The sequence below is a fragment of the Phyllobates terribilis genome, unplaced genomic scaffold, assembly GCF_046119375.1.
Source record: "Phyllobates terribilis strain yellow unplaced genomic scaffold, ASM4611937v1 Scaffold_11__3_contigs__length_659146591, whole genome shotgun sequence".
Taxonomy (NCBI): Eukaryota; Metazoa; Chordata; class Amphibia; order Anura; family Dendrobatidae; genus Phyllobates; species Phyllobates terribilis.
In genome coordinates, this window is record NW_027362771.1 from 596,941,201 (window position 1) to 596,967,250 (window position 26,050).

General features: G+C 50.1%; 2 protein-coding genes across 3 annotated transcripts in view; one reads left to right on the forward strand and one right to left on the reverse strand.

The window, feature by feature from the left end:
• The window catches only part of TAF6 (TATA-box binding protein associated factor 6), a 55,956-nt gene extending 41,338 nt beyond the window's left edge, over positions 1–14,618 (reverse strand). The window contains exons 1-10 of the mRNA XM_073654426.1: positions 14,330–14,618; positions 13,825–13,998; positions 11,833–11,919; positions 11,563–11,716; positions 10,935–10,991; positions 10,734–10,853; positions 10,507–10,649; positions 10,347–10,424; positions 9,087–9,188; positions 8,828–9,010 (exon numbers count right to left, since the gene is read on the reverse strand). Of these exons, the coding sequence (XP_073510527.1) occupies positions 8,828–9,010; positions 9,087–9,188; positions 10,347–10,424; positions 10,507–10,649; positions 10,734–10,853; positions 10,935–10,991; positions 11,563–11,716; positions 11,833–11,919; positions 13,825–13,974 (1,074 nt within the window). The 5' untranslated portion in view covers positions 13,975–13,998; positions 14,330–14,618. The remainder of the gene's footprint in view (positions 1–8,827; positions 9,011–9,086; positions 9,189–10,346; positions 10,425–10,506; positions 10,650–10,733; positions 10,854–10,934; positions 10,992–11,562; positions 11,717–11,832; positions 11,920–13,824; positions 13,999–14,329) is intronic.
• Positions 14,619–14,833: 215 nt separating this feature from the next.
• On the forward strand, positions 14,834–24,523 carry MBLAC1 (metallo-beta-lactamase domain containing 1). 2 transcript variants are annotated; one of them, XM_073654427.1, is made up of 2 exons: positions 14,834–14,925; positions 22,771–24,523. In XM_073654427.1, the coding sequence occupies exons 1-2, from the start codon at positions 14,860–14,862 to the stop codon at positions 23,419–23,421; spliced, it is 717 nt and encodes a 238-aa protein (XP_073510528.1). In that variant the 5' UTR covers positions 14,834–14,859; the 3' UTR covers positions 23,422–24,523. The 2 variants fall into 2 exon arrangements, 1 of the variants encoding a protein (XP_073510528.1); XR_012251387.1 differs by having other exon boundaries at positions 14,870–15,003; positions 22,771–22,909.
• Positions 24,524–26,050: the final 1,527 nt, after the last annotated feature.

Consider the following 26,050-nt stretch of genomic DNA (forward strand, 5'->3'; position numbering starts at 1 on the left):
GATTCAAAGGTCAACTCGACTCTTTACCAAGTGGATGGGAAGCCTTGCTTGCCTAGATGCATGTACTCAGCTGTGGCAGCATGGGCTCACGGGCCTACACACAGAGGAAAGAATCAAGCCTTGGCATGTATCAAGAAACTGTATTTTGCACCCGGAATCTCTTCCACTGTGACTTCGTACTCAAAATCCTGCTCTGTCTGCGCTACCTGCAACCCAACGTGTACGGCACGGGTCCCTCTCCAACACCTGGCTAAACCAGACTACCCTTGGCAGAGAATACAAGTCGACCATATCCAAATGCCTAAAGCAAGAAAATAGGAGTACGTTTTGGTAGCCGTGGATATGTTCTCAGCCTGGCCCGAGGCCTACCCGGTCGTCAACATGACTGCTAAAGTCACAGCCAGGAAACTGATCACCGAAATTGCCTGCAGATTTGGAGTTTCCCCAAGTCATAGAATCGGATCAAGGACCAGCTTTCACAGCAAATATCTACGAAGAACTCTGGAACATGTTGGGAACAGATTTGGGCCTCCACACTCCATACCATCCTGCCAGTTCAGGCAAAGTGGAAAGGATGAATTCCACACTCAAGACCCAGCTCTTGAAAATGACCTAAGATCATCCCCTCCCCTGGCCCGACCTACTCCCCATAGTATTGTATCATATCACACACACTTCTCAGGCCAAACATGGGCTGACTCCCTATAAAATTTTGTTTAGGACCCCACCCAAGATAGGAGAGATTAGGCCCCAAGAGTTGTCTGAAACACATGATAGAGTGGTAAAATTTGTGATTGTTTTGTCTAGAGAATTGACTAACACCCGCTCTCCAGTATCTGCTTCTCTCCCAGAATCTACAGGTGATGCAGTACATGATTTCACCCCAGGCGATCTAGTGTATGTGAAGAAGTTTGTCCGGAAAGACTGCCTCCAGCCGCGGTTCGAGGGACCGTACACTGTGCTTCTCACCACCCCGACGGCTCTGAAGCTTGAGGGCAAGAGCACCTGGATTCACGGCTCCCACTGCAAGAGAGACAGAACGAGTCTATAAAAGATGACTACCTTCTTCTATATCCTTTCCATATGCTTACTGTCTGTCCCAGGGTGGACAGCTACCACACAGGGGTAGATAGCTCCTTTTTCTCAAGTTGGTTGGGAGGGCTCAAGGGATTCCTCCAACAAGTTTGTCTAGTAATGGGAGGTCTACTAGTATTGGGCCTGGTGGTCCTGTGCTGCATAGTCCCCTTATATAGAGAAATACACTCCTTTGAACAAGCCTGACCAGCCCCCCCATGACAAAGTCCAATTGAGAGATTCAGTTTAGGATCAGTTGGGAGAACTCCATGTGTCACCCAGGATAGGGCTCAATTGTCTGGGGGCGTCCCATAAGGGGGCAGCTTCTAAGATGATTGGGTGAAGAAATCCACCTCCCCTCTCCCCACACATGGACAGTCTCAAAGGCCCCGAAGCAAAGGAAAGCTTAGTGTTTAGGGGGGAATGTCAGGGTAAAAGAGAATATATATATTTGTAACTTTTATATTTTTGTAACTTTTATACGCTTTTTTGCTAATGTACTAACCACCATTTTGTGTCATATAACAATAAGCTTTCCTTGCTACGTAATTACTCAAATCGAAACTTAAACTAAGACATTTCCAGTGTTGCCAAGACATTTCAGAGAAACGAAACAAGATTATAAGCTGACGGCTGCAATATCTGCCCAGAGACTGAGATAAGGAGATGTGGACCAATCAGGAGTGGCCAGACACTGGACTTTCATTGTTTAACCCGCCCCGGACAACCCCTTTTCCCTCCCATTATGTAGTGTATTTAGATTTGTGTATGTAAAAATAAACGCAGAACATTGCTGAGGATGTTGACTGTAGTAGTCTTCTGAGCATGCTCTGAGCTTGAACCAGCTTGTTGTCTGACTCATTCTTTGAATGGTTGACCCATGCTCATAGTTTGAATTTGGAGTGACTGGAGGACGAGTGGAATGTCATCACGACCCCCACAAATAGTAGTTATATTCTTGTACATAGGGGGCAGTATTATAGTAGTTATATTCCTGTACATAGGGGGCAGTATTATAGTAGTTATATTCTTGTACATAGGGGGCAGTATTATAGTAGTTATATTCTTGTACATAGGGGGCAGTATTATAGTAGTTATATTCTTGTACATAGGGGCAGTATTATAGTAATTATATTCTAGTACATAGGAGCAGTATTATAGTAGTTATATTCTTGTACATAGTAGCAGTATTATAGTAGTTATGTTCTTGTACATAGGAGCAGTATTATAGTAGTTATATTCTTCTACATAGGAGCAGTATTATAGTAGTTATATTCTTCTACATAGGAGCAGTATTATAGTAGTTATATTCTTGTACATAGGAGGCAGTGTTATAGTAGTTATATTCTTCTACATAGGGGGCAGTATTATAGTAGTTATATTCCTGTATATAGGGAGCAGTATTATAACAGTTATATTCTTGTACATAGGGGGCAGTAATATAGTAATTATATTCTTGCACATAGGAGCAGTATTATAGTAATTATATTCTTGTACATAGGGGGCAGTATTATAGTAGTTATATTCTTCTACATAGGGGGCAGTATTTTAGTAGTTATATTCTTCTACATAGGGGGCAGTATTATAGTAGTTATATGCTGTACATAGGGAGCAGTATTATAGTAGCTATATTCTTGTACATAGGAGCAGTATTATAGTAGTTATATTCTTGTACATAGGGGGCAGTATTATAGTAATTATATTCTTGTGTCGGGGTCATAGGGGGCAGTATTATAGTAGTTATATTCTAGTACATAAGGGCAGTATTATAGTAGTTATATTCTTGTACATAGGAGCAGTATTATAGTAGTTATATTCTTGTACATAGGGGGCAGTATTATAGTAGTTATATTCCTGTACATAGGGGGCAGTATTATAGTAGTTATATTCCTGTACATAGGGGGCAGTATTATAGTAGTTATATTCCTGTACATAGGGGGCAGTATTATAGTAGTTATATTATTGTACATAGGGGCAGTATTATAGTAGTTATATTTTTGTACATAGGGGGCAGTATTATAGTAGTTATATTCTTGTACATAGGGGGCAGTATTATAGTAGTTATATTCTTCTACATAGGGGGCAGTATTATAGTAGTTATATTCTTCTACATAGGGGGCAGTATTATAGTAGTTATATTCCTGTACATAGGGAGCAGTATTATAGTAGTTATATTCTTATACATAGGGGCAGTATTATAGTAGTTATATTCTTGTACATAGGTCGCAGTATTATAGTAGTTCTATTCTTGTACACAGGGACAGTATTATAGCAGTTATATTCTTGTACATAGGGGGCAGTATTATAGCAGTTATATTCTTGTACATAGGGGGCAGTATTATAGTAGTTATATTCTTGTACATAGGGAGCAGTAATATAGTAGTTATATTCTTGTACATAGGGGCAGTATTATAGTAGTTATATTCTTGTACATGTGGCAGTATTATAGTAGATATATTCTTGTACATAGGGGGCAGTATTATAGTAGTTATATTCTTGTACATAGGGAGCAGTAATATAGTAGTTATATTCTTGTACATAGGGGCAGTATTATAGTAGTTATATTCTTGTACATGTGGCAGTATTATAGTAGATATATTCTTGTACATAGGGAACAGTATTATAGTAGTTATATTCTTGTATATAGGGGGCAGTATTATAGCAGTTATATTCTTGTGCATAGGAGCAGTATTATAGTAGCTATATTCTTGTACATAGGAGCAGTATTATAGTAATTATATTCTAGTACATAGGAGCAGTATTATAGTAGTTATATTCTTGTACATAGTAGCAGTATTATAGTAGTTATGTTCTTGTACATAGGAGCAGTATTATAGTAGTTATATTCTTGTACATAGGAGCAGTATTATAGTAGTTATATTCTTCTACATAGGAGCAGTATTATAGTAGTTATATTCCTGTACATAGGGAGCAGTATTATAGCAGTTATATTCTTGTACATAGGGGGCAGTAATATAGTAATTATATTCTTGCACATAGGAGCAGTATTATAGTAGTTATATTCTTGTACATAGGGGGCAGTATTATAGTAGTTATATTCTTCTACATAGGGGGCAGTATTATAGTAGTTATATTCTTCTACATAGGGGGCAGTATTATAGTAGTTATATGCTGTACATAGGGAGCAGTATTATAGTAGTTATATTCTTGTACATAGGGGCAGTATTATAGTAGTTATATTCTTGTACATAGGAGCAGTATTATAGTAGTTATATTCTTGTACATAGGGGGCAGTATTATAGTAATTATATTCTTGTGTCGGGGTCATAGGGGGCAGTATTATAGTAGTTATATTCTTGTACATAGGGGCAGTATTATAGTAGTTATATTCTTGTACATAGGAGCAGTATTATAGTAGTTATATTCTTGTACATAGGGGGCAGTATTATAGTAGTTATATTCCTGTACATAGGGGGCAGTATTATAGTAGTTATATTCTTGTACATAGGGGCAGTATTATAGTAGTTATATTTTTGTACATAGGGGGCAGTATTATAGTAATTATATTCTTGTACATAGGGGGCAGTATTATAGTAGTTATATTCTTGTACATAGGGAACAGTATTATAGTAGTTATATTCTTGTACATTGGGGCAGTATTATAGTAGTTATATTCTTGCACATAGGTGCAGTATTATAGTAGTTATATTCTTGCACATAGGAGCAGTATTATAGTAGTTATATTCTTGCACATAGGAGCAGTATTATAGTAGTTATATTCTTGTACATAGGGGCAGTATTATAGTAGTTATATTCTTGTACATAGGAGCAGTATTATAGTAATTATATTCTTGTACATAGGGGGCAGTATTATAGTAGTTATATTCCTGTACATAGGGAACAGTATTATAGTAGTTATATTCTTGTACATTGGGGCAGTATTATAGTAGTTATATTCTTGCACATAGGAGCAGTATTATAGTAGTTATATTCTTGCACATAGGAGCAGTATTATAGTAGTTATATTCTTGCACATAGGGTGCAGTATTATAGTAGTTATATTCTTGTACATAGGGGGCAGTATTATAGTAGTTATATTCTTGTACATAGGAGCAGTATTATAGTAGTTATATTCTTGTACATAGGGGGCAGTATTATAGTAGTTATATTCTTGTACATAGGGGGCAGTATTATAGTAGTTATATTCTTGTACATAGGGGGCAGTATTATAGTAGTTATATTCTTCTACATAGGAGCAGTATTATAGTAGTTATATTCTTGTACATGGGGCAGTATTATAGTAGTTATATTCTTGTACATGGGGCAGTATTATAGTAGTTATATTCGTGTACATAGGAGAGTAATATAGTAGTTATATTCTTGTACATAGGGGGCAGTATTATAGTAGTTATATTCTTGTACATAGGGGGCAGTATTATAGTAGTTATATTCTTGTACATAGGGGGCAGTATTATAGTAGTTATATTCTTGTACATAGGGGGCAGTATTATAGTAGTTATATTCTTGTACATAGGGGGCAGTATTATAGTAGTTATATTCTTCTACATAGGAGCAGTATTATAGTAGTTATATTCTTCTACATAGGAGCAGTATTATAGTAGTTATATTCTTGTACATAGGAGCAGTATTATAGTAGTTATATTCTTGTACATAGGGGCAGTATTATAGTAGTTATATTCTTGTACATAGGGGCAGTATTATAGTAGTTTCTTGTACATAGGGGGGCAGTATTATAGTAGTTATATTCTTGTACATAAGGGCAGTATTATAGTAGTTATATTACTGTACATAGGAGCAGTATTATAGTAGTTATATTACTGTACATAGGAGCAGTATTATAGTAGTTATATTACTGTACATAGGAGCAGTATTATAGTAGTTATATTCTTGTACATAGGAGCAGTATTATAGTAGTTATATTCTTGTACATAGGAGCAGTATTATAGTAGTTATATTCTTGTGCATAGGGGCAGTATTATAGTAGTTATATTCTTGTACATAGGGGGCAGTATTATAGTAGTTATATTCTTGTACATAGGGAGCAGTATTATAGTAGTTATATTCTTGTATATAAGAGCAGTATTATAGTAGTTATATTCTTGTACATAGGGGGCAGTATTATAGTAGTTATATTCTTGTACATAGGGTGCAGTATTATAGTAGTTATATTCTTGTATATAAGAGCAGTATTATAGTAGTTATATTCTTGTACATAGGGGGTAGTATTATAGTGGTTATATTCTTGTACATAGGGGGCAGTATTATAGTGGTTATATTCTTGTACATAGGGGGCAGTATTATAGTAGATATATTCTTGTACATAGGGGCAGTATTATAGTAGCTGTATTCTTGTACATAGGAGCAGTATTATAGTAGTTATATTCTTGTATATAAGAGCAGTATTATAGTAGTTATATTCTTGTACATAGGAGCAGTATTATAGTAGTTATATTCTTGTACATAGGGGGCAGTATTATAGTAGTTATATTCTTGTACATAGGGGCAGTATTATAGTAGTTATATTCTTGTACATAGGGTGCAGTATTATAGTAGTTATATTCTTGTACATAGGGTGCAGTATTATAGTAGTTATATTCTTGTATATAGGGGCAGTATTATAGTAGTTATATTCTTGTACATAGGGGCAGTATTATAGTAGTTACATTCTTGTACATAGGGGCAGTATTATAGTAGATATATTCTTGTACATAGGGGCAGTATTATAGTAGATATATTCTTGTACATAGGGGGCAGTATTATAGTAGATATATTCTTGTACATAGGGGGCAGTATTATAGTAGATATATTCTTGTACATAGGGGGCAGTATTATAGTAGATATATTCTTGTACATAGGGGGCAGTATTATAGTAGTTATATTCTTGTACATAGGGGGCAGTATTATAGTAGATATATTCTTGTACATAGGGGGCAGTATTATAGTAGATATATTCTTGTACATAGGGGCAGTATTATAGTAGCTATATTCTTGTATATAGGGGCAGTATTATAGTAGTTATATTCTTGTACATAGGAGCCGTATTATAGTAGTTATATTCTTGTACATAGGAGCAGTATTATAGTGGTTATATTCTTGTATATAGGGGCAGTATTATAGTAGTTACATTCTTGTACATAGGAGCAGTATTATAGTGGTTGTATTCTTGTACATAGGAGCAGTATTATAGTGGTTATATTCTTGTATATAGGGGCAGTATTATAGTAGTTATAGTGTTGTACATAGGGGCAGTATTATAGTGGTTGTATTCTTGTACATAGGAGCAGTATTATAGTGGTTATATTCTTGTACATAGGGGCAGTATTATAGTAGTTACATTCTTGTACATAGGAGCAGTATTATAGTGGTTATATTCTTGTATATAGGGGCAGTATTATAGTAGTTATATTCTTGTACATAGGGGCAGTATTATAGTAGTTACATTCTTGTACATAGGAGCAGTATTATAGTGGTTATATTCTTGTATATAGGGGCAGTATTATAGTAGTTATAGTGTTGTACATAGGGGCAGTATTATAGTACTTATATTCTTGTACATAGGAGCAGTATTATAGTAGTTATATTCTTGTACATAGGGGGCAGTATTATAGTAGATATATTCTTGTACATAGGGGCAGTATTATAGTAGCTATATTCTTGTACATAGGGGGCAGTATTATAGTAGATATATTCTTGTACATAGGGAGCAGTATTATAGTAGTTATATTCTTGTATATAGGGGCAGTATTATAGTAGTTACATTCTTGTACATAGGAGCAGTATTATAGTAGTTATATTCTTGTACATAGGGGGCAGTATTATAGTAGTTATATTCTTGTACATAGGAGCAGTATTATAGTAGTTATATTCTTGTACATAGGAGCAGTATTATAGTGGTTATATTCTTGTATATAGGGGCAGTATTATAGTAGTTATATTCTTGTACATAGGGAGCAGTATTATAGTAGTTATATTCTTGTACATAGGAGCAGTATTGTAGTAGTTATATTCTTGTACATAGGGGCAGTATTATAGTACTTATATTCTTGTACATAGGAGCAGTATTATAGTAGTTATATTCTTGTACATAGGAGCAGTATTATAGTAGTTATATTCTTGTACATAGGGGCAGTATTATAGTAGTTATATTCTTGTACATAGGGGGCAGTATTATAGTAGTTATATTCTTGTACATAGGGGCAGTATTATAGTAGTTATATTCTTGTACATAGGGGGCAGTATTATAGTAGTTATATTCTTGTACATAGGGGCAGTATTATAGTAGTTATATTCTTGTACATAGGGGGCAGTATTATAGTATATTCTTGTGCATAGGAGCAGTATTATAGTAGTTATATTCTTGTACATAGGAGCAGTATTATAGTAGTTATATTCTTGTGCATAGGAGCAGTATTATAGTAGTTATATTCTTGTACATAGGAGCAGTATTATAGTAGTTATATTCTTGTGCATAGGAGCAGTATTATAGTAGTTATATTCTTGTACATAGGAGCAGTATTATAGTAGTTATATTCTTGTACATAGGGAGCAGTATTATAGTAGTTATATTCTTGTGCATAGGAGCAGTATTATAGTAGTTATATTCTTGTACATAGGAGAAGTATTATAGTAGTTATATTCTTGTACATAGGAGCAGTATTATAGTAGTTATATTCTTGTACATAGGAGAAGTATTATAGTAGTTATATTCTTGTACATAGGAGCAGTATGATAGTAGTAACATTATCTTATATGTCGTGCCTGAGTTCCTCACCTTGGTGAAAGTCTTGGTAATTCGTGACTGGATGTTGTTGGTGGTGGTGCTGAAGTTCTTGCAGATCTGCGCTATCAGTCGGGCAGCGAAGTCTCTTAGCGCCCAGTGATTGTCCACGTCCGGGCGGAGGCAGAGCTGCCGGCTGACGATACAGGTCATCACTGCCGGGATCAGCTCATGCAGCTGCAGTAGGGTTGGCACAGAGGTGTTATATGATCTGCAGCCCAGGAGGGGCTGATATAAGACCCCCCATACTTACGTATTTCTCCAGGTACAGGGTGGGGTTGTCCATCAGAGCCTTCACCATCCTCATGAGATAAATGAGCAGGGCCAGGTTATTCTGAACCACATTGACACGGACCTGAGCAGGACACAGAACCAGGTGTAAAACCTCAACTGTGACACTAAACAAAGGAAGAAGCGACGCATAGGGCGCAAGGAGGTAGAAGACTCCTTTAAGAAGAAATGCCCATGGAGTCCTGTCTAGACCGGCTGCAAGTGTAAAACCCTCAGCGGTGAATAAAACCAAAAATAAAAATATGTTTTTAATTAACTTACAGAAAGCAGAGAACTTAAATAAAGGAGACTCGTATTAAATTAAAGTCTTCAAAAAAATAAAGTATTAAAAAAAACACCCTTTTTTTGCCATATTGGTTAATAAAATAAAAAAAATAAAAAAAACCACAACACACACACACACATATTTAGTATCGCTGCGTTCAGAATCGCCCGATCTATCAATATAAAAAAATAATTAATCAGATCGGTAAACGGCGTAACGAGAAAAAAAATTTGAAACGGCAGAATTACGTTTTTTTGGCCGCCGCAACATTGCAATAAAATACAATAACTGGCGATAAAAAGATTCTATCTACCCCAAAATGGTATTAATAAAAACGTCAGCTTAGCGCACAAAAATTAAGCCCTCACCTGACCCTAGATCCCGAAAAATGGAGACCCTACGGGCCTCAGAAAATGGCGACAAAAGTGAAAAAAAAAAAATTCTCTTACAAATTTTGGAATTTTTTTCACCACTTAAGTAAAGAAGAACCCATAGATGTTCGGTGTCTACGAACTCGTAGTGACCTGGAGAATAAGAATGGCAGGTCAGTTTTACCATATAGTGAACAGGGGAAATAAAAAAAACAACTGTAGAATTGCACATTTGTTTGCAATTTTACCGGACTTGAATTTTTTTTTTTTTACATGATGTGGTAAAAGCAATGATGAGGTTCAAAAGTACAACTGGTCCCGCAAAAATCAAGCCCTCACACGGCCATATTGATGGAAAAATAAAGTTATGGCTCTGGGAAGAAGGGGAGGGAAAAATTGCAAATTACAGTGTGGCGAAGAAGTTGGGAGACCCCACAATGGTATCCTGGTGTGACGTGACGCACGGTGGGCCGGCGGGAGGGTTGCGGGGCTCAGGACCGGTGGCAGAAGACTACTGGACCAGGGGCCGGTGAAGCTTCCTGCATGGAGACCATTCAATCATGGCCCGATGTTTCCTATCACTCACCCCTTCTGATATGAAGGTGCTGAAGCGCGGCAGCATCTGGTACAGGCCGGGGTCGGTGGCAATGCTCTGCAGGGCTTCCTACAGAAGAAGCAGAGATGAGGCAATGTAAGGAGACACCGCATCCCTGTATACCCTGTATATTCTGTATACCCCCACTCACCGCTCTCTTGGCCTCGCAGGAGCCCACACAAGCCTCAGTGATCTCCTTGTAGTACAGCTGCTGCTCCACGGACAGCTCGTGGATACTGCGCGGCTTCAGCTTCAGAGGAGCGCCCTCCAGGATCGGGTTCTTCTTCTCCTTCCCTGGAAAGAGCAGAGACACGGCCACCATATAAGCCACCAGGCGACATCACGGAGCAGGAGCGGGCACATCAGCCGGGCACTCACCTTTACCGTCCACCGCACCAGCCCCCTGGCCTTTCCCTGCCAGTCCTCTGGTTTCCTCCTGTCCCGGTTTGGCGGCCTTCAGCGGCTCAGTGGCCTCGATCTTCTGCTGCTCTTTAGGAACTGGAGGGAAGAAAAAAACGTAATAAAAAAAGAAAAGAGACACAGGAGGATGTAATGTACGATGAAGGGGAGAGGTCTCACCTGGCGGAGGGTTCTCGGGGATGGCCGGCTGCACTCCGTCTATACTCAGCCAGTGAGCTGCGAGAAGAAAGCAGAACTTGAACCTGGGCTTTGTGCGAGGACAGAGATGGTGACGATATTGGCCATCAGTAGGCCAAAAACTGCCGTGGTAAACAGTCAGCACCCCAAAATAAGGCTGTGGGGATGAGCTGCGGCCCCCCAGCGCTGATGGGACCACCTAAATGGCTGTGTGCCAAGAGATGGACATCAGCGGTGGTCGGAGCTGGCCCTGAATGCTGCTGTGTAACACGGCCCCCTCCTGAGCACCTAGGAGCTGACATGTTAGGAAGGGTTTAACAAATACATTGGGGGATACAACTACACACCAATAAAAGCCCCTCAATGTGACAGGGGGCAGAAATGGAAGAACTTTCTAGGTCTGTGGTATCACATGATGCCTAAGAACCAATCTGCAGGCCGGAAAAGGATCATGTGACACAGTCTGTGACTGCATTCATCCATATGGTCCAACTGGGGAGAGACTAGGACCCAGGGGGTGTCACTTCCCCAAAGGGTGGACACCCCACAAACCCCATCACACCCACAGGACATGGTGCCATCACCAGGATACGATCTTCAGGTCACTCACCTTTCAAGGACACGTCGAGGGGCACTCGGGGCAGCGGGGTGCTGATGATGTCGCACAGATCCACTTCCTTTTCCTCGTAGAAGTGCAGCTCGCGTCCTCCGCCACTGGCGTAACGGAAGGGCAGGAACTCCTTGGCGTGGAATCCATAGATCGGCTGTCGGGGGAGGGGAGAGGCAGGGGTTAAGCATGAGACGTACAGGAGCAGTAGTGGGGGGACATGGAGGGTGGGAGCGCAGGGACCTCAGGACCTACATCGCCCCTGCTCCTTACCTCCACATTCTTCAGCTTCAGAGCAGCATCGATGTCGCTGGGGTTCAGCTTCTGTCTCTTGCCCACGTGCATGAACTTCATCGAATCCTGGAAGAAAGAAGAAGTGAAGAGGAAAGATCGGGAGGTGGAAAGCGCCGACCCCCTGGGGGGCAGGGAGCGGAAAGGCAGAGCACCGGCTCCCTGGGGGTGCCGGGAGCGGAGAGGCAGAGCGCCGGCTCCCTGGGGGTGCCGGGAGCGGAGAGGCAGAGCGCCGGCTCCCTGGGGGTGCCGGGAGCGGAGAGGCAGAGCGCCGGCTCCCTGGGGGTGCCGGGAGCGGAGAGGCAGAGCGCCGGCTCCCTGGGGGTGCCGGGAGCGGAAAGGCAGAGCGCCGGCTCCCTGGGGGTGCCGGGAGCGGAAAGGCAGAGCGCCGGCTCCCTGGGGGTGCCGGGAGCGGAAAGGCAGAGCGCCGGCTCCCTGGGGGTGCCGGGAGCGGAAAGGCAGAGCGCCGGCTCCCTGGGGGTGCCGGGAGCGGAAAGGCAGAGCGCCGGCTCCCTGGGGGTGCCGGGAGCGGAAAGGCAGAGCGCCAGCTCCCTGGGGGGCAGGGAGCGGAGAGGCAGAGCGCCGGCCCCCTGGGGGTGCCGGGAGCGGAGAGGCAGAGCGCCGGCCCCCTGGGGGTGCCGGGAGCGGAAAGGCAAACCGCCGGCTCCCTGGGGGTGCCGGGAGCGGAAAGGCAGAGCGCCGGCCCCCTGGGGGTGCCGGGAGCGGAAAGGCAGAGCGCCGGCTCCCTGGGGGTGCCGGGAGCGGAAAGGCAGAGCGCCGGCTCCCTGGGGGTGCCGGGAGCGGAAAGGCAGAGCGCCGGCTCCCTGGGGGTGCCGGGAGCGGAAAGGCAGAGCGCCGGCTCCCTGGGGGTGCCGGGAGCGGAAAGGCAGAGCGCCGGCTCCCTGGGGGTGCCGGGAGCGGAAAGGCAGAGCGCCGGCTCCCTGGGGGTGCCGGGAGCGGAAAGGCAGAGCGCCGGCTCCCTGGGGGTGCCGGGAGCGGAAAGGCAGAGCGCCGGCTCCCTGGGGGTGCCGGGAGCGGAAAGGCAGAGCGCCGGCTCCCTGGGGGTGCCGGGAGCGGAAAGGCAGAGCGCCGGCTCCCTGGGGGTGCCGGGAGCGGAAAGGCAGAGCGCCGGCTCCCTGGGGGTGCCGGGAGCGGAAAGGCAGAGCGCCGGCTCCCTGGGGGTGCCGGGAGCGGAAAGGCAGAGCGCCGGCTCCCTGGGGGTGCCGGGAGCGGAAAGGCAGAGCGCCGGCTCCCTGGGGGTGCCGGGAGCGGAAAGGCAGAGCGCCGGCTCCCTGGGGGTGCCGGGAGCGGAAAGGCAGAGCGCCGGCCCCCTGGGGGGCAGGGAGCGGAAAGGCAGAGCGCCGGCTCCCTGGGGGTGCCGGGAGCGGAAAGGCAGAGCGCCGGCTCCCTGGGGGTGCCGGGAGCGGAAAGGCAGAGCGCCGGCTCCCTGGGGGTGCCGGGAGCGGAAAGGCAGAGCGCCGGCTCCCTGGGGGTGCCGGGAGCGGAAAGGCAGAGCGTCGGCTCCCTGGGGGTGCCGGGAGCGGAAAGGCAGAGCGCCGGCTCCCTGGGGGGGGCGGGAGCGGAAAGGCAGAGCGCCGGCCCCCTGGGGGGCCGGGAGCGGAAAGGCAGAGCGCCGGCCCCCTGTGGGGCAGGGAGCGGAAAAGCAGAGCGCCGGCTCCCTGGGGGGGGGCGGGAGTGGAAAGGCAGAGCGCCGGCTCCCTGGGGGTGCCGGGAGCGGAAAGGCAGAGCGCCGGCCCCCTGGGGGGGGCGGGAGCGGAGAGGCAGAGCGCCGGCTCCCTGGGGGGGGGGCGGGAGTGGAAAGGCAGAGCGCCGGCTCCCTGGGGGGGGGGGCAGGAGTGGAAAGGCAGAGCGCCGGCTCCCTGGGGGGGGGGGCGGGAGTGGAAAGGCAGAGCGCCGGCTCCCTGGGGGGGGCGGGAGCGGAGAGGCAGAGCGCCGGCCACTAGAGACACTGACCTGGAAGACCTCCTTGATCCTGAAACTGACTTCCTGTGCGAGCAGCTGGCAGGTCTCCTCCGATATCTGGGAGACTCCGATGGACTCTGCGATCACCTTCATGGACTCGCTGGGGAGGACGGCGTTCCCGATCTTCTTCCCCTCCGCCATGACAGGAGAGCGGGTCAGCAGAGCCTGGAGGGGGCAGCAGGGTCAGCACACACATGGGGGGCGGCGACAGGACAGGAGAACACAACCCGCAGCTGCTGGACAACTTCTTTAAGAGAATGTTTTAACTCAATGACGGACATGAAGTTTCTACTGCTTCATCTAAAAAGAGGTTCTGCAGCAGATGAGGTAACTAGATGTAACACGGCCATATAACGTGCAGCTTTGTCCATCACTCCCAGTCTGATCCACGCCTGGTGTCAGCAGCCGCAGATCTGCCCCATCACGCTCTGCCCCATCACATTACTACACTCCCCCTGTGACATCACCCCGCTATTACAGGCGCTCCCGCACTCACCGCCGCTCTCCTGGACGGTCTGCAGAACGGTTTCCGGTTCCCAGGTAAACTTCCGGCCGCCTCAATAACATCCTGGCAGGACGGAACACACCTCGCACGCCCGTGTGACTAAACAGCCATAAAGACGTTTAATAAAAATCATCCTCACATCTGGTGACAAAGAGCTGTGGTAACGACCCGCTCATCAATACAAGACACACGTTCTCGCCTGGAAAAATAAGGAGGTTAGTGTGTATCTTCCAGGACCTGAGAAGGTCGTCGCCACCTACTGTACGCATGCGTACTAAAGAAAGCGGGTTGAATTTCACGCATGCGCATAAAGTACATCTCTATGTTTACATTATAATCGTGAAATAAGATAATATGTATAACATTGAAGAGAAAGATTAAATAAAAAGTTCTGTCACGGAAAATAATTCGTATGCAAGAACCGAGGAGGATTATGGGAGTTGTAGTTCCAATGCTGATTAGATACGCCCTTCTCGACAATAATTGGCTGGGAGAATAGATATGGTTTGATAGACGGGTGTATGGGCCAATCAGGGGCCACCAGAGGGCTGTCATTCAGGTGGAACGATTTTGCCAGCAGAATGCAGGTGGGAGATGGGGGATGAAGGTGGTGGAGGGGAGAGATGGCGGGAGGACGGAGGCCGGGCCTGTGTGCTGGGATATAGGTACGCTCCCCCTCCCCCCGATGACCCGCGTAACACACCGGATATAGGGACGTGCCCCCCGACAACCCACCTAACACACCGGATATAGGGATATGCCCCCCGACAACCCACCTAACACACCGGATATAGGGACGTGCCCCCCGACAACCCACCTAACACACCGGATATAGGGATATGCCCCCCGACAACCCACCTAACACACCGGATATAGGTACGCTCCTCCCACCCCCCCCCCCCGATGACCCGCGTAACACACCGGATATAGGGACGTGCCCCCCGACAACCCACCTAACACACCGGATATAGGGATGTGCCCCCCGACACCCCGCGTAACACACCGGATATAGGGATATGCCCCCCAACACCCCGCGTAACACACTGGATATAGGGATATGCCCCCCAACACCCCGCGTAACACACTGGATATAGGGATATGCCCCCCAACACCCCGCGTAACACACCGGATATAGGGATATGCCCCCCAACACCCCGCGTAACACACTGGATATAGGGACGTGCCCCCCAACACCCCGCGTAACACACCGGATATAGGGATATGCCCCCCAACACCCCGCGTAACACACCGGATATAGGGATATGCCCCCCAACACCCCGCGTAACACACTGGATATAGGGATATGCCCCCCAACACCCCGCGTAACACACTGGATATAGGGATATGCCCCCCAACACCCCGCGTAACACACTGGATATAGGGATATGCCCCCCAACACCCCGCGTAACACACCGGATATAGGGATATGCCCCCCAACACCCCGCGTAACACACTGGATATAGGGATATGCCCCCCAACACCCCGCGTAACACACCGGATATAGGGATATGCCCCCCAACACCCCGCGTAACACACTGGATATAGGGACGTGCCCCCCAACACCCCGCGTAACACACCGGATATAGGGATATGCCCCCCAACACCCCGCGTAACACACCGGATATAGGGATATGCCCCCCAACACCCCGCGTAACACACTGGATATAGGGATATGCCCCCCGACAACCCACGTAACACACTGGATATAGGTACGCTCCTCCCACCCCCCCCCGATGACCCGCGTAACACACCGGATATAGGGACGTGCCCCCCGACAACCCACGTAACACACCGGATATAGGGACGTGCCCCCCATCAACCCACCTAACACACTGGATATAGGGATATGCCCCCCAACACCCCGCGTAACACACCGGATATAGGGATATGCCCCCCAACACCCCGCGTAACACACTGGATATAGGGATATGCCCCCCAACACCCCGCGTAACACACCGGATATAGGGACGTGCCCCCCGACAACCCACGTAACACACTGGATATAGGGATATGCCCCCCAACACCCCGCGTAACACACTGGATATAGGGATATGCCCCCCAACACCCCGCGTAACACACCGGATATTGGGACGTGCCCCCCGACAACCCACGTAACACACCGGATATAGGGACGTGCCCCCCGACACCCCGCGTAACACACCGGATATAGGGACGTGCCCCCCGACACCCCGCGTAACACACCGGATATAGGGATGTGCCCCCCGACACCCCGCGTAACACACCGGATATAGGGACGTGCCCCCCAACACCCCGCGTAACACACCGGATATAGGGACGTGCCCCCCGACAACCCACGTAACACACCGGATATAGGGATGTGCCCCCCGACACCCCGCGTAACACACCGGATATAGGGACGTGCCCCCCGACAACCCACGTAACACACCGGATATAGGGACGTGCCCCCCGACACCCCGCGTAACACACCGGATATAGGGACGTGCCCCCCATCAACCCACCTAACACACTGGATATAGGGACGTGCCCCCCGACAACCCGCGTAACACACCGGATATAGGGACGTGCCCCCCGACACCCCGCGTAACACACCGGATATAGGGACGTGCCCCCCGACAACCCACGTAACACACCGGATATAGGGACGTGCCCCCCGACAACCCACGTAACACACTGGATATAGGGATATGCCCCCCAACACCCCACGTAACACACCGGATATAGGGATGTGCCCCCCGACACCCCGCGTAACACACCGGATATAGGGACGTGCCCCCCGACAACCCACGTAACACCGGATATAGGAATGTGCCCCCCGACAACCCACGTAACACCGGATATAGGGATGTGCCCCCCGACAACCCACCTAACACACCGGATATAGGGATGTGCCCCCCGACAACCCACCTAACACACTGGATATAGGGACGTGCCCCCCGACAACCCACGTAACACACTGGATATAGGGATATGCCCCCCAACACCCCACGTAACACACCGGATATAGGGATGTGCCCCCCGACACCCCGCGTAACACACCGGATATAGGGACGTGCCCCCCGACAACCCACGTAACACCGGATATAGGGATGTGCCCCCCAACAACCCTCCTAACACACTGGATATAGGGATGTGCCCCCCGACAACCCACGTAACACACTGGATATAGGGATATGCCCCCCAACACCCCACGTAACACACCGGATATAGGGATGTGCCCCCCGACACCCCGCGTAACACACCGGATATAGGGACGTGCCCCCCGACAACCCACGTAACACCGGATATAGGGATGTGCCCCCCGACAACCCACCTAACACACCGGATATAGGGATGTGCCCCCCGACAACCCACCTAACACACTGGATATAGGGATGTGCCCCCCGACAACCCACGTAAGACACTGGATATAGGGATGTGCCCCCCGACAACCCACGTAAGACACTGGATATAGGGATGTGCCCCCCGACAACCCACCTAACACACTGGATATAGGGATGTGCCCCCCAACACCCCGCGTAACACACCGGATATAGGGACGTGCCCCCCGACACCCCGCGTAACACACCGGATATAGGGACGTGCCCCCTGACACCCCGTGTAACACACCGGATATAGGGACGTGCCCCCCGACAACCCACGTAACACACCGGATATAGGGACGTGCCCCCCGACAACCCACGTAACACACTGGATATAGGGACGTGCCCCCCGACAACCCACGTAACACACCGGATATAGGGATATGCCCCCCAACACCCCGCGTAACACACCGGATATAGGGATGTGCCCCCCAACAACCCTCCTAACACACTGGATAAAGGGATGTGCCCCCCGACAACCCACCTAACACACTGGATATAGGGATGTGCCCCTCGACAACCCACGTAAGACACTGGATATAGGGATGTGCCCCCCGACAACCGACGTAAGACACTGGATATAGGGATGTGCCCCCCGACAACCCACATAAGACACTGGATATAGGGATGTGCCCCCCATCAACCCACCTAACACACTGGATATAGGGATATGCCCCCCGACACCCCGCGTAACACACCGGATATAGGGACGTGCCCCCCGACAACCCACGTAACACCGGATATAGGGACGTGCCCCCCAGACACCCCGCGTAACACACTGGCTATAGGGATGTGCCCCCCGACAACCCACGTAAGACACTGGATAAAGGGATGTGCCCCCCAGACACCCCGCGTAACACACTGGCTATAGGGATGTGCCCCCCGACAACCCACGTAAGACACTGGATATAGGGATGTGCCCCCTGACAACCCACGTAACACACTGGCTATAGGGATGTGCCCCCCGACAACCCACGTAACACACTGGATATAGGGATGTGCCCCCCGACAACCCACGTAACACACTGGATATAGGGATGTGCCCCCCGACAACCCACGTAAGACACTGGATATAGGGACGTGCCCCCCAACAACCCACCTAACACACTGGCTATAGGGATGTGCCCCCCGACAACCCACGTAACACACTGGATATAGGGACGTGCCCCCCGACAACCCACCTAACACACTTGATAAAGGGATGTGCCCCCCAGACACCCTGCGTAACACACTGGCTATAGGGATGTGCCCCCCGACAACCCACGTAAGACACTGGATATAGGGACGTGCCCCCCAACAACCCACCTAACACACTGGCTATAGGGATGTGCCCCCCGACAACCCACGTAACACACTGGATATAGGGACGTGCCCCCCAGCAACCCACCTAACACACTGGATAAAGGGATGTGCCCCCCAGACACCCTGCGTAACACACTGGCTATAGGGATGTGCCCCCCGACAACCCACGTAAGACACTGGATATAGGGACGTGCCCCCCGACAACCCACGTAACACACCGGATATAGGGATGTGCCCTCCGACAACCCACGTAACACCGGATATAGGGACGTGCCCCCCAACAACCCACCTAACACACTGGATAAAGGGATGTGCCCCCCAGACACCCCGCGTAACACACTGGATATAGGCACGTGCCCCCCGACAACCCACGTAACACCGGATATAGGGACGTGCCCCCCAACAACCCACCTAACACACTGGATAAAGGAATGTGCCCCCCAGACACCCCGCGTAACACACTGGATATAGGGATGTGCCCCCCAGACAACCCACGTAACACACTGGATAAAGGGATGTGCCCCCCAGACACCCCGCGTAACACACTGGCTATAGGGATGTGCCCCCCGACAACCCACGTAACACACTGGATATAGGGACGTGCCCCCCAGCAACCCACCTAACACACTGGATAAAGGGATGTGCCCCCCAGACACCCTGCGTAACACACTGGCTATAGGGATGTGCCCCCCGACAACCCACGTAAGACACTGGATATAGGGACGTGCCCCCCGACAACCCACGTAACACACCGGATATAGGGATGTGCCCTCCGACAACCCACGTAACACCGGATATAGGGACGTGCCCCCCAACAACCCACCTAACACACTGGATAAAGGGATGTGCCCCCCAGACACCCCGCGTAACACACTGGATATAGGGACGTGCCCCCCGACAACCCACGTAACACCGGATATAGGGACGTGCCCCCCAACAACCCACCTAACACACTGGATAAAGGGATGTGCCCCCCAGACACCCCGCGTAACACACTGGATATAGGGATGTGCCCCCCAGACAACCCACGTAACACACTGGATAAAGGGATGTGCCCCCCAGACACCCCGCGTAACACACTGGCTATAGGGATGTGCCCCCCGACAACCCACGTAACACACTGGATATAGGGACGTGCCCCCCGACAACCCACCTAACACACTGGATAAAGGGATGTGCCCCCCAGACACCCCGCGTAACACACTGGATATAGGGATGTGCCCCCCCGACAACCCACGTAACACACTGGATATAGGGACGTGCCCCCCAACAACCCACCTAACACACTGGCTATAGGGATGTGCCCCCCGACAACCCACGTAACACACTGGATATAAGGACGTGCCCCCCGACAACCCACGTAACACACTGGATATAGGGACGTGCCCCCCCGACAACCCACGTAACACACTGGATATAGGGACGTGCCCCCCAACAACCCACCTAACACACTGGCTATAGGGATGTGCCCCCCGACAACCCACGTAACACACTGGATATAGGGACGTGCCCCCCGACAACCCACGTAACACACCGGATATAGGGATGTGCCCCCCGACAACCCACGTAACACCGGATATAGGGACGTGCCCCCCAACAACCCACCTAACACACTGGATAAAGGGATGTGCCCCCCAGACACCCCGCGTAACACACTGGATATAGGGACGTGCCCCCCGACAACCCACGTAACACCGGATATAGGGACGTGCCCCCCAACAACCCACCTAACACACTGGATAAAGGGATGTGCCCCCCAGACACCCCGCGTAACACACTGGATATAGGGATGTGCCCCCGACAACCCACGTAACACCGGATATAGGGACGTGCCCCCCAGACACCCCGCGTAACACACTGGATATAGGGATGTGCCCCCCAACAACCCACGTAACACCAGATAAAGGGATGTGCCCCCCCCCCCGACAACCCACGTAACACACTGGATATAGGGACGTGCCCCCCATCAACCCACCTAACACACTGGATAAAGGGATGTGCCCCCACCCCACCGACACCCCGCGTAACACACTGGATATAGGGACGTGCCCCCCAACAACCCACGTAACACACCGGATATAGGGATGTGCCCCCCGACACCCCGCGTAACACGCTGGATATAGGGACGTGTCCCCCAACAACCAACGTAACACACCGGATATAGGGACGTGTCCCCTGACAACCCACGTAACACACTGGATATAGGGATGTGCCCCCTGACACCCTACGTAACACACCAGATATAGGCACGTGCCCCCCCCCCCCCCGCCGATGACCTGCATAACACACCGGATATAGGGACGTGCCCCCCCCCCCGACGACCCGCGTAACTCACAGGATATAGGGATGTGCCCCTGACACCCTACGTAGCACCAGATATAGGGACGTACCCCGCGTAACACATCGGATATAGGAACGTGCCCCCCCTCCGATGACCCGCGTAACACACCAGATATAGGGACGTGCCCCCTGACACCCTACGTAACACAGCAGATATAGGGACGTACCCCGCTTAACACATCGGATATAGGGACGTGCTCCCCAACAACCCACGTAACACACTGGATATAGGGACGTGCCCCCCCAACAACCCAAGTAACACACCGGATATAGAGACGTGCCCCCCCGATGACCCGCGTAACACCGGATATAGGGACGTGCCCCCCCGATGACCCGCGTAACACTCAGGATATAGGGACGTGACCCCTGACTCCCCGTGTAACACACAGGATATAGGGACGTGCTCCCCAACATCCCGCGTAACACACCGGATATAGGGATGTGCCCCCCGACACCCCGCGTAACACACTGGATATAGGGACGCGCCCCCCAACAGCCCACGTAACACACCGGATATAGGGACGTGCCCCCCCCGATGACCCGCGTAACACCGGATATAGGGACGTCCCCACTCCCCGTGTAACACACCGGATATAGGGACGTGCCCCCTGACACCCTGTGTAATGCACCAGATATAGGGACGTACTCCGCGTAACACATCGGATATAGGGACATGCTCCCCAACAACCCACGTAACACACTGGATATAGGGATGTGCCACCCAACAACCCACGTAACACACCGGATATAGGGACATGCTCCCCAACAACCCACGTAACACACTGGATATAGGGATGTGCCACCCAACAACCCATGTAACACACCGGATATAGGGACGTGCTCCCCAACAACCCACGTAACACACCGGATATAGGGACGTGCTCCCCAACAACCCACGTAACACACCGGATATAGGGACGTTCTCCCAGCAACCCACGTAACACACTGGATATAGGGACGTGCTCTCCGACACCCCACGTAACACACCGGATATAGGGACGTGACCCGCGTAACACACCGGAAATAGGGACGTGCCCCCTGATGACCCGCATAACACATCGGATTTAGGGACTTGCCGCCCGACGACCCGCGTAACACAACGGATATTGGGACGTGCCCAGCGACGACCCGCGTAACACAACGGATATTGGGACGTGCCCAGCGACGACCCGCGTAATACAACGGATATGGGGGCGTGCCCCGCGACGACCCGCCGGATATGGGGACGTGTTGGCCTCCACCGCCGGATATGGGGACGTGCCCCCCTCCCCCGCGACGACCCGCCGGATATGGGGACGTGCCCTTCCCCCGACGACCCGCGGAACACGCCGGATATGGGGATGTGCCCCTTGACTCCCTACTCTCTCCTCCCTCTCCGCAGTGCATGACATCGCCGCCGTCCTCTCTCTCTGCAGTTCATGACGTCTCAACTCTCCTCCCTCTCCGCAGTGCGTGACGTCTCCTCTCTCCTGCCACCACATTCCTGGCTCCCCTCACTCTGTGCACATCCTGCTGGAAGGTTACTGCAGGGACGTGGGCGCTGATCGCTTCCAAGCCGACGGCTCCGTCACCCTGGTCCGCGGCCCCCTGACTGTACTGGTTGACACCGCCGGCCCCTGGTCTCGAGACTTCATCCTGGACGCTCTGAGAGGCCGCGGGGTCTCCCCCGAAGACGTGACGCACGTGATTTGCACGCATGGACATTCTGATCATGTGGGCAACCTGAACCTGTTCCCCAACGCCGAGATCCTGGTGTCTTATGACCTGTGGCGTGACGGCTCCTACGTATCGCACAACTTCCGGAGCGGAGAACCCTACTGCTTGCCAGGAGGAGAAGGCCTGAAAGTCGTGCCCACCCCGGGGCACACAGGGAGCGACATCACCCTCCTCGTCCCGGGGACGACACTCGGCACGGTGGCAGTCGCTGGGGACGTGTTCGAAAGAGAAGGAGATGAGGACACCTGGAGAGAACTCAGCGAAAACCCAGAAGTTCAGGAGAAAAGTCGGAGGCAGCTTCTGGGGTTGGCCGACGTCATTGTGCCCGGACATGGACCTCCTTTCAAAGTCATCCGTGCCGGACAAGAACCTGCGACATCATAAAGTTTTGTCTACAAGAAGAATCAGAGGGTGGAGGATATTGCAGGACCCACTAACATCAGATTAAAGGGATTTTATTGTAGGGGCCACTTTGACCGGTCAGTACTCAAAGTTACTTAGACACATTTGTGGTGGTGGTGGTTAGAGTCCTTCTTAATAATTAAATTCACAACCATCTTTCAGTTTACACGAAAATAAGGTGTCTGGATTTTCAGACTGTCACCCAGCTTTCCCAGACTTCTGAATTGTAGGTCTGCCCAGTCTGAATCCAACCATTACACCAGGAGCCTGTGACATCAACGAGGGTGACCTCATCACCTGGAGCCGGCAGCCTCATCATGACATTATCGCGGGTGTCCTCATTGCCAGGAGCTAGTGACGTCATTGCCCAAAGCAAGTTACCTAATTCAGGATAACCTCATCAAAAGGAGCCAGTGACCTCATTGTCGGGAGTCGGCAGCCTCCTCGAGTGTGACCTCAACGCCAGGAGCCAGTGACCTTATCGAGAGTGACCTCATCGCCAGGAGCTGGTGACATCATTCAGGGCGAACTCCTCACCAGGAGTCAGTGAACCTCATCAAGGGCGTCCTCTTTCTTTATCTCCAAGAGCCTGTGACATCATCAAGGGTGACCTCATTGCCAGGAGCCAGTGACATCATAGCCAAGAGCAAGTTACCTCATTGAGGGTCACCTAATCACCAGGAGCCAGTGACCTTATTGCCAGGAGCCGGTGACTTCAACCCCAGGCGTATCGACATCATCCAGGTTGACCTAATAACCAGGAGCCAGTGATATCATCAAGGGTGACCTCATTGCCACGAGCCAGTGACATCATGCAAGGTGACCTCGTCATCAAAAGCCAGTGACCTGATTGAGGGTGACTTCACTGCTAGCAGCCAGTGATGGTACTGACTTAATACTTGATTATCAGACCCACCTACAAGCTGGCTGCCACCCTTGTATGGAGGTGCGAGTCCTTCTATACTTTGTTTCTGTGGTTCTGTAGTGAATTGTTTATTTGTTTGTTTTCATTTCATCATTATTGTATTATTTCCCATTTTTGGTGAATATTAATATCTGTGTAAATAAAGTGACATGTAAGGCAGCTCGTGGTCGTCCGTTTTATTAATGATGCTGAGGACACCTCCACTGTATCAAACCGCCAGGGAAGCTGACATGAACATGTCCACTACCATAGACAACCGGAGAAGCTGGAATAAATTCTTTCCTGCTATAGACGACCAAGGAAGCTGGAAGGAAAACCTCCACTTCTCTAGACCCCAGGGAAGCTGTAATAAAAGCCTCTACCACCATAGACCACCAAGGAAGCTGGAATGAAAACCTCCACTTCTCTAGACCACAGGGAAGCTGTAATAAAAGCCTCTACCACCCTAGACCACCAAGGAAGCTGGAATGAAAACCTCCACTACTCTTGACCCCAGGGAAGCTGTAATAAAAGCCTGTACCACCCTAGACCACCAAGGAAGCTGGAATGAAAACCACTTCTCTAGACCCCAGGGAAGCTGTAATAAAAGCCTCTACCACCCTAGACCACCAAGGAAGCTAGAAGGAAAACCTCCACTACTCTAGACCCCAGGGAAGCTGTAATTGTAGCATTGGAGTCTCTGCCTTCTTCCAGGCAGAGACGCCGTCCCTCTCACCTCCTCGCTGCCCGCTCTCCTTCCCAGCCTGCTGTCGGCGCGCGCAGCCCTGTAGCTTCGGCGTCTCTGCCTCCTGCCGGGCAGAGATGCCGTCCCTCTCACCACGCTCCCCGCTCTGCTTCTCAGCCTGCTGTCTGCGCGCGCTGTCCCCCGGGCACTGTGCTTAGGGCGCGCCCCCCCCCTCTTAAAGGGGCCGCGCGCGCCGTCCTAAGGAGTCCCCGACCAATTGCCGAGGGTCCTCCCATATATAGGGCACCTCCTCCAAAATGGAGGTGTCCGAGCAAAGTTGTTGCACAGTTTTTGATCTCTGCTTCAGCCCAAGGTCCCGCTGCTCGCCTGACTCTTCGTCCTGCCTGTCAGCCTGTTATCTGCCCGTTACCTGCCGAGCCTGCCAGCCCACTCACCTGGGAGCGCTCACCTGTTACCTGCCCTGTCTGCCAGTCCGCTCACCTGGGAGCATCCGCCTGTTACCTGCAGAGTCCATCAGCCCGCTCACCTGGGAGCGCTCACCTGTTACCTGCCTTGTCGGTCTGCCCGCTCACCTGGAGCACCCGCCTGTTTCCTGCCAGCCTGCCTGGAGGCTCTGCCGTCACTTGCTGTGACCACCTGCCTGGTAAACCTAGAGACTACTACCTGCTCTGCTGTCACGTACCATGACCACCTGTCAGCTACCAGAGACTTCTGCCTGCTTGCCGTGTCCATCCGCCATACCGGTCAGTCCCAGCCATCTGACCCGTGGGAGCCACCTGCTCTCTGACAAGGTCGTCCCCAGAGTAGCACCTGGTCCCTCAGCCCGGATCCTCCCTGGTCACGGTGTTGTTAGCTGCCATCCGACCAGGGTCGGTTCGGGTTGATACTTAGTCACGCCCCTCTGGGTCCCTCCTTGCACCTCGGCACAGAGGTTCCACCACCCGGACCCGTAACAGTAATAAAAGCCTGTACCACCCTAGACCATCAAGGAAGCTGGAATG

Coding starts and splice junctions, on each gene's coding strand:
- MBLAC1 (XM_073654427.1), top strand. CDS start 14,860: ATGGGCCAATCAGGGGCCACCAGAGGGCTGTCATTCAGGTGGAACGAT. Junction 14,926..22,770: donor ATTTTGCCAGCAGAATGCAG/GTGGGAGATGGG, acceptor CCCTCTCCGCAG/TGCGTGACGTCTCCTCTCTC.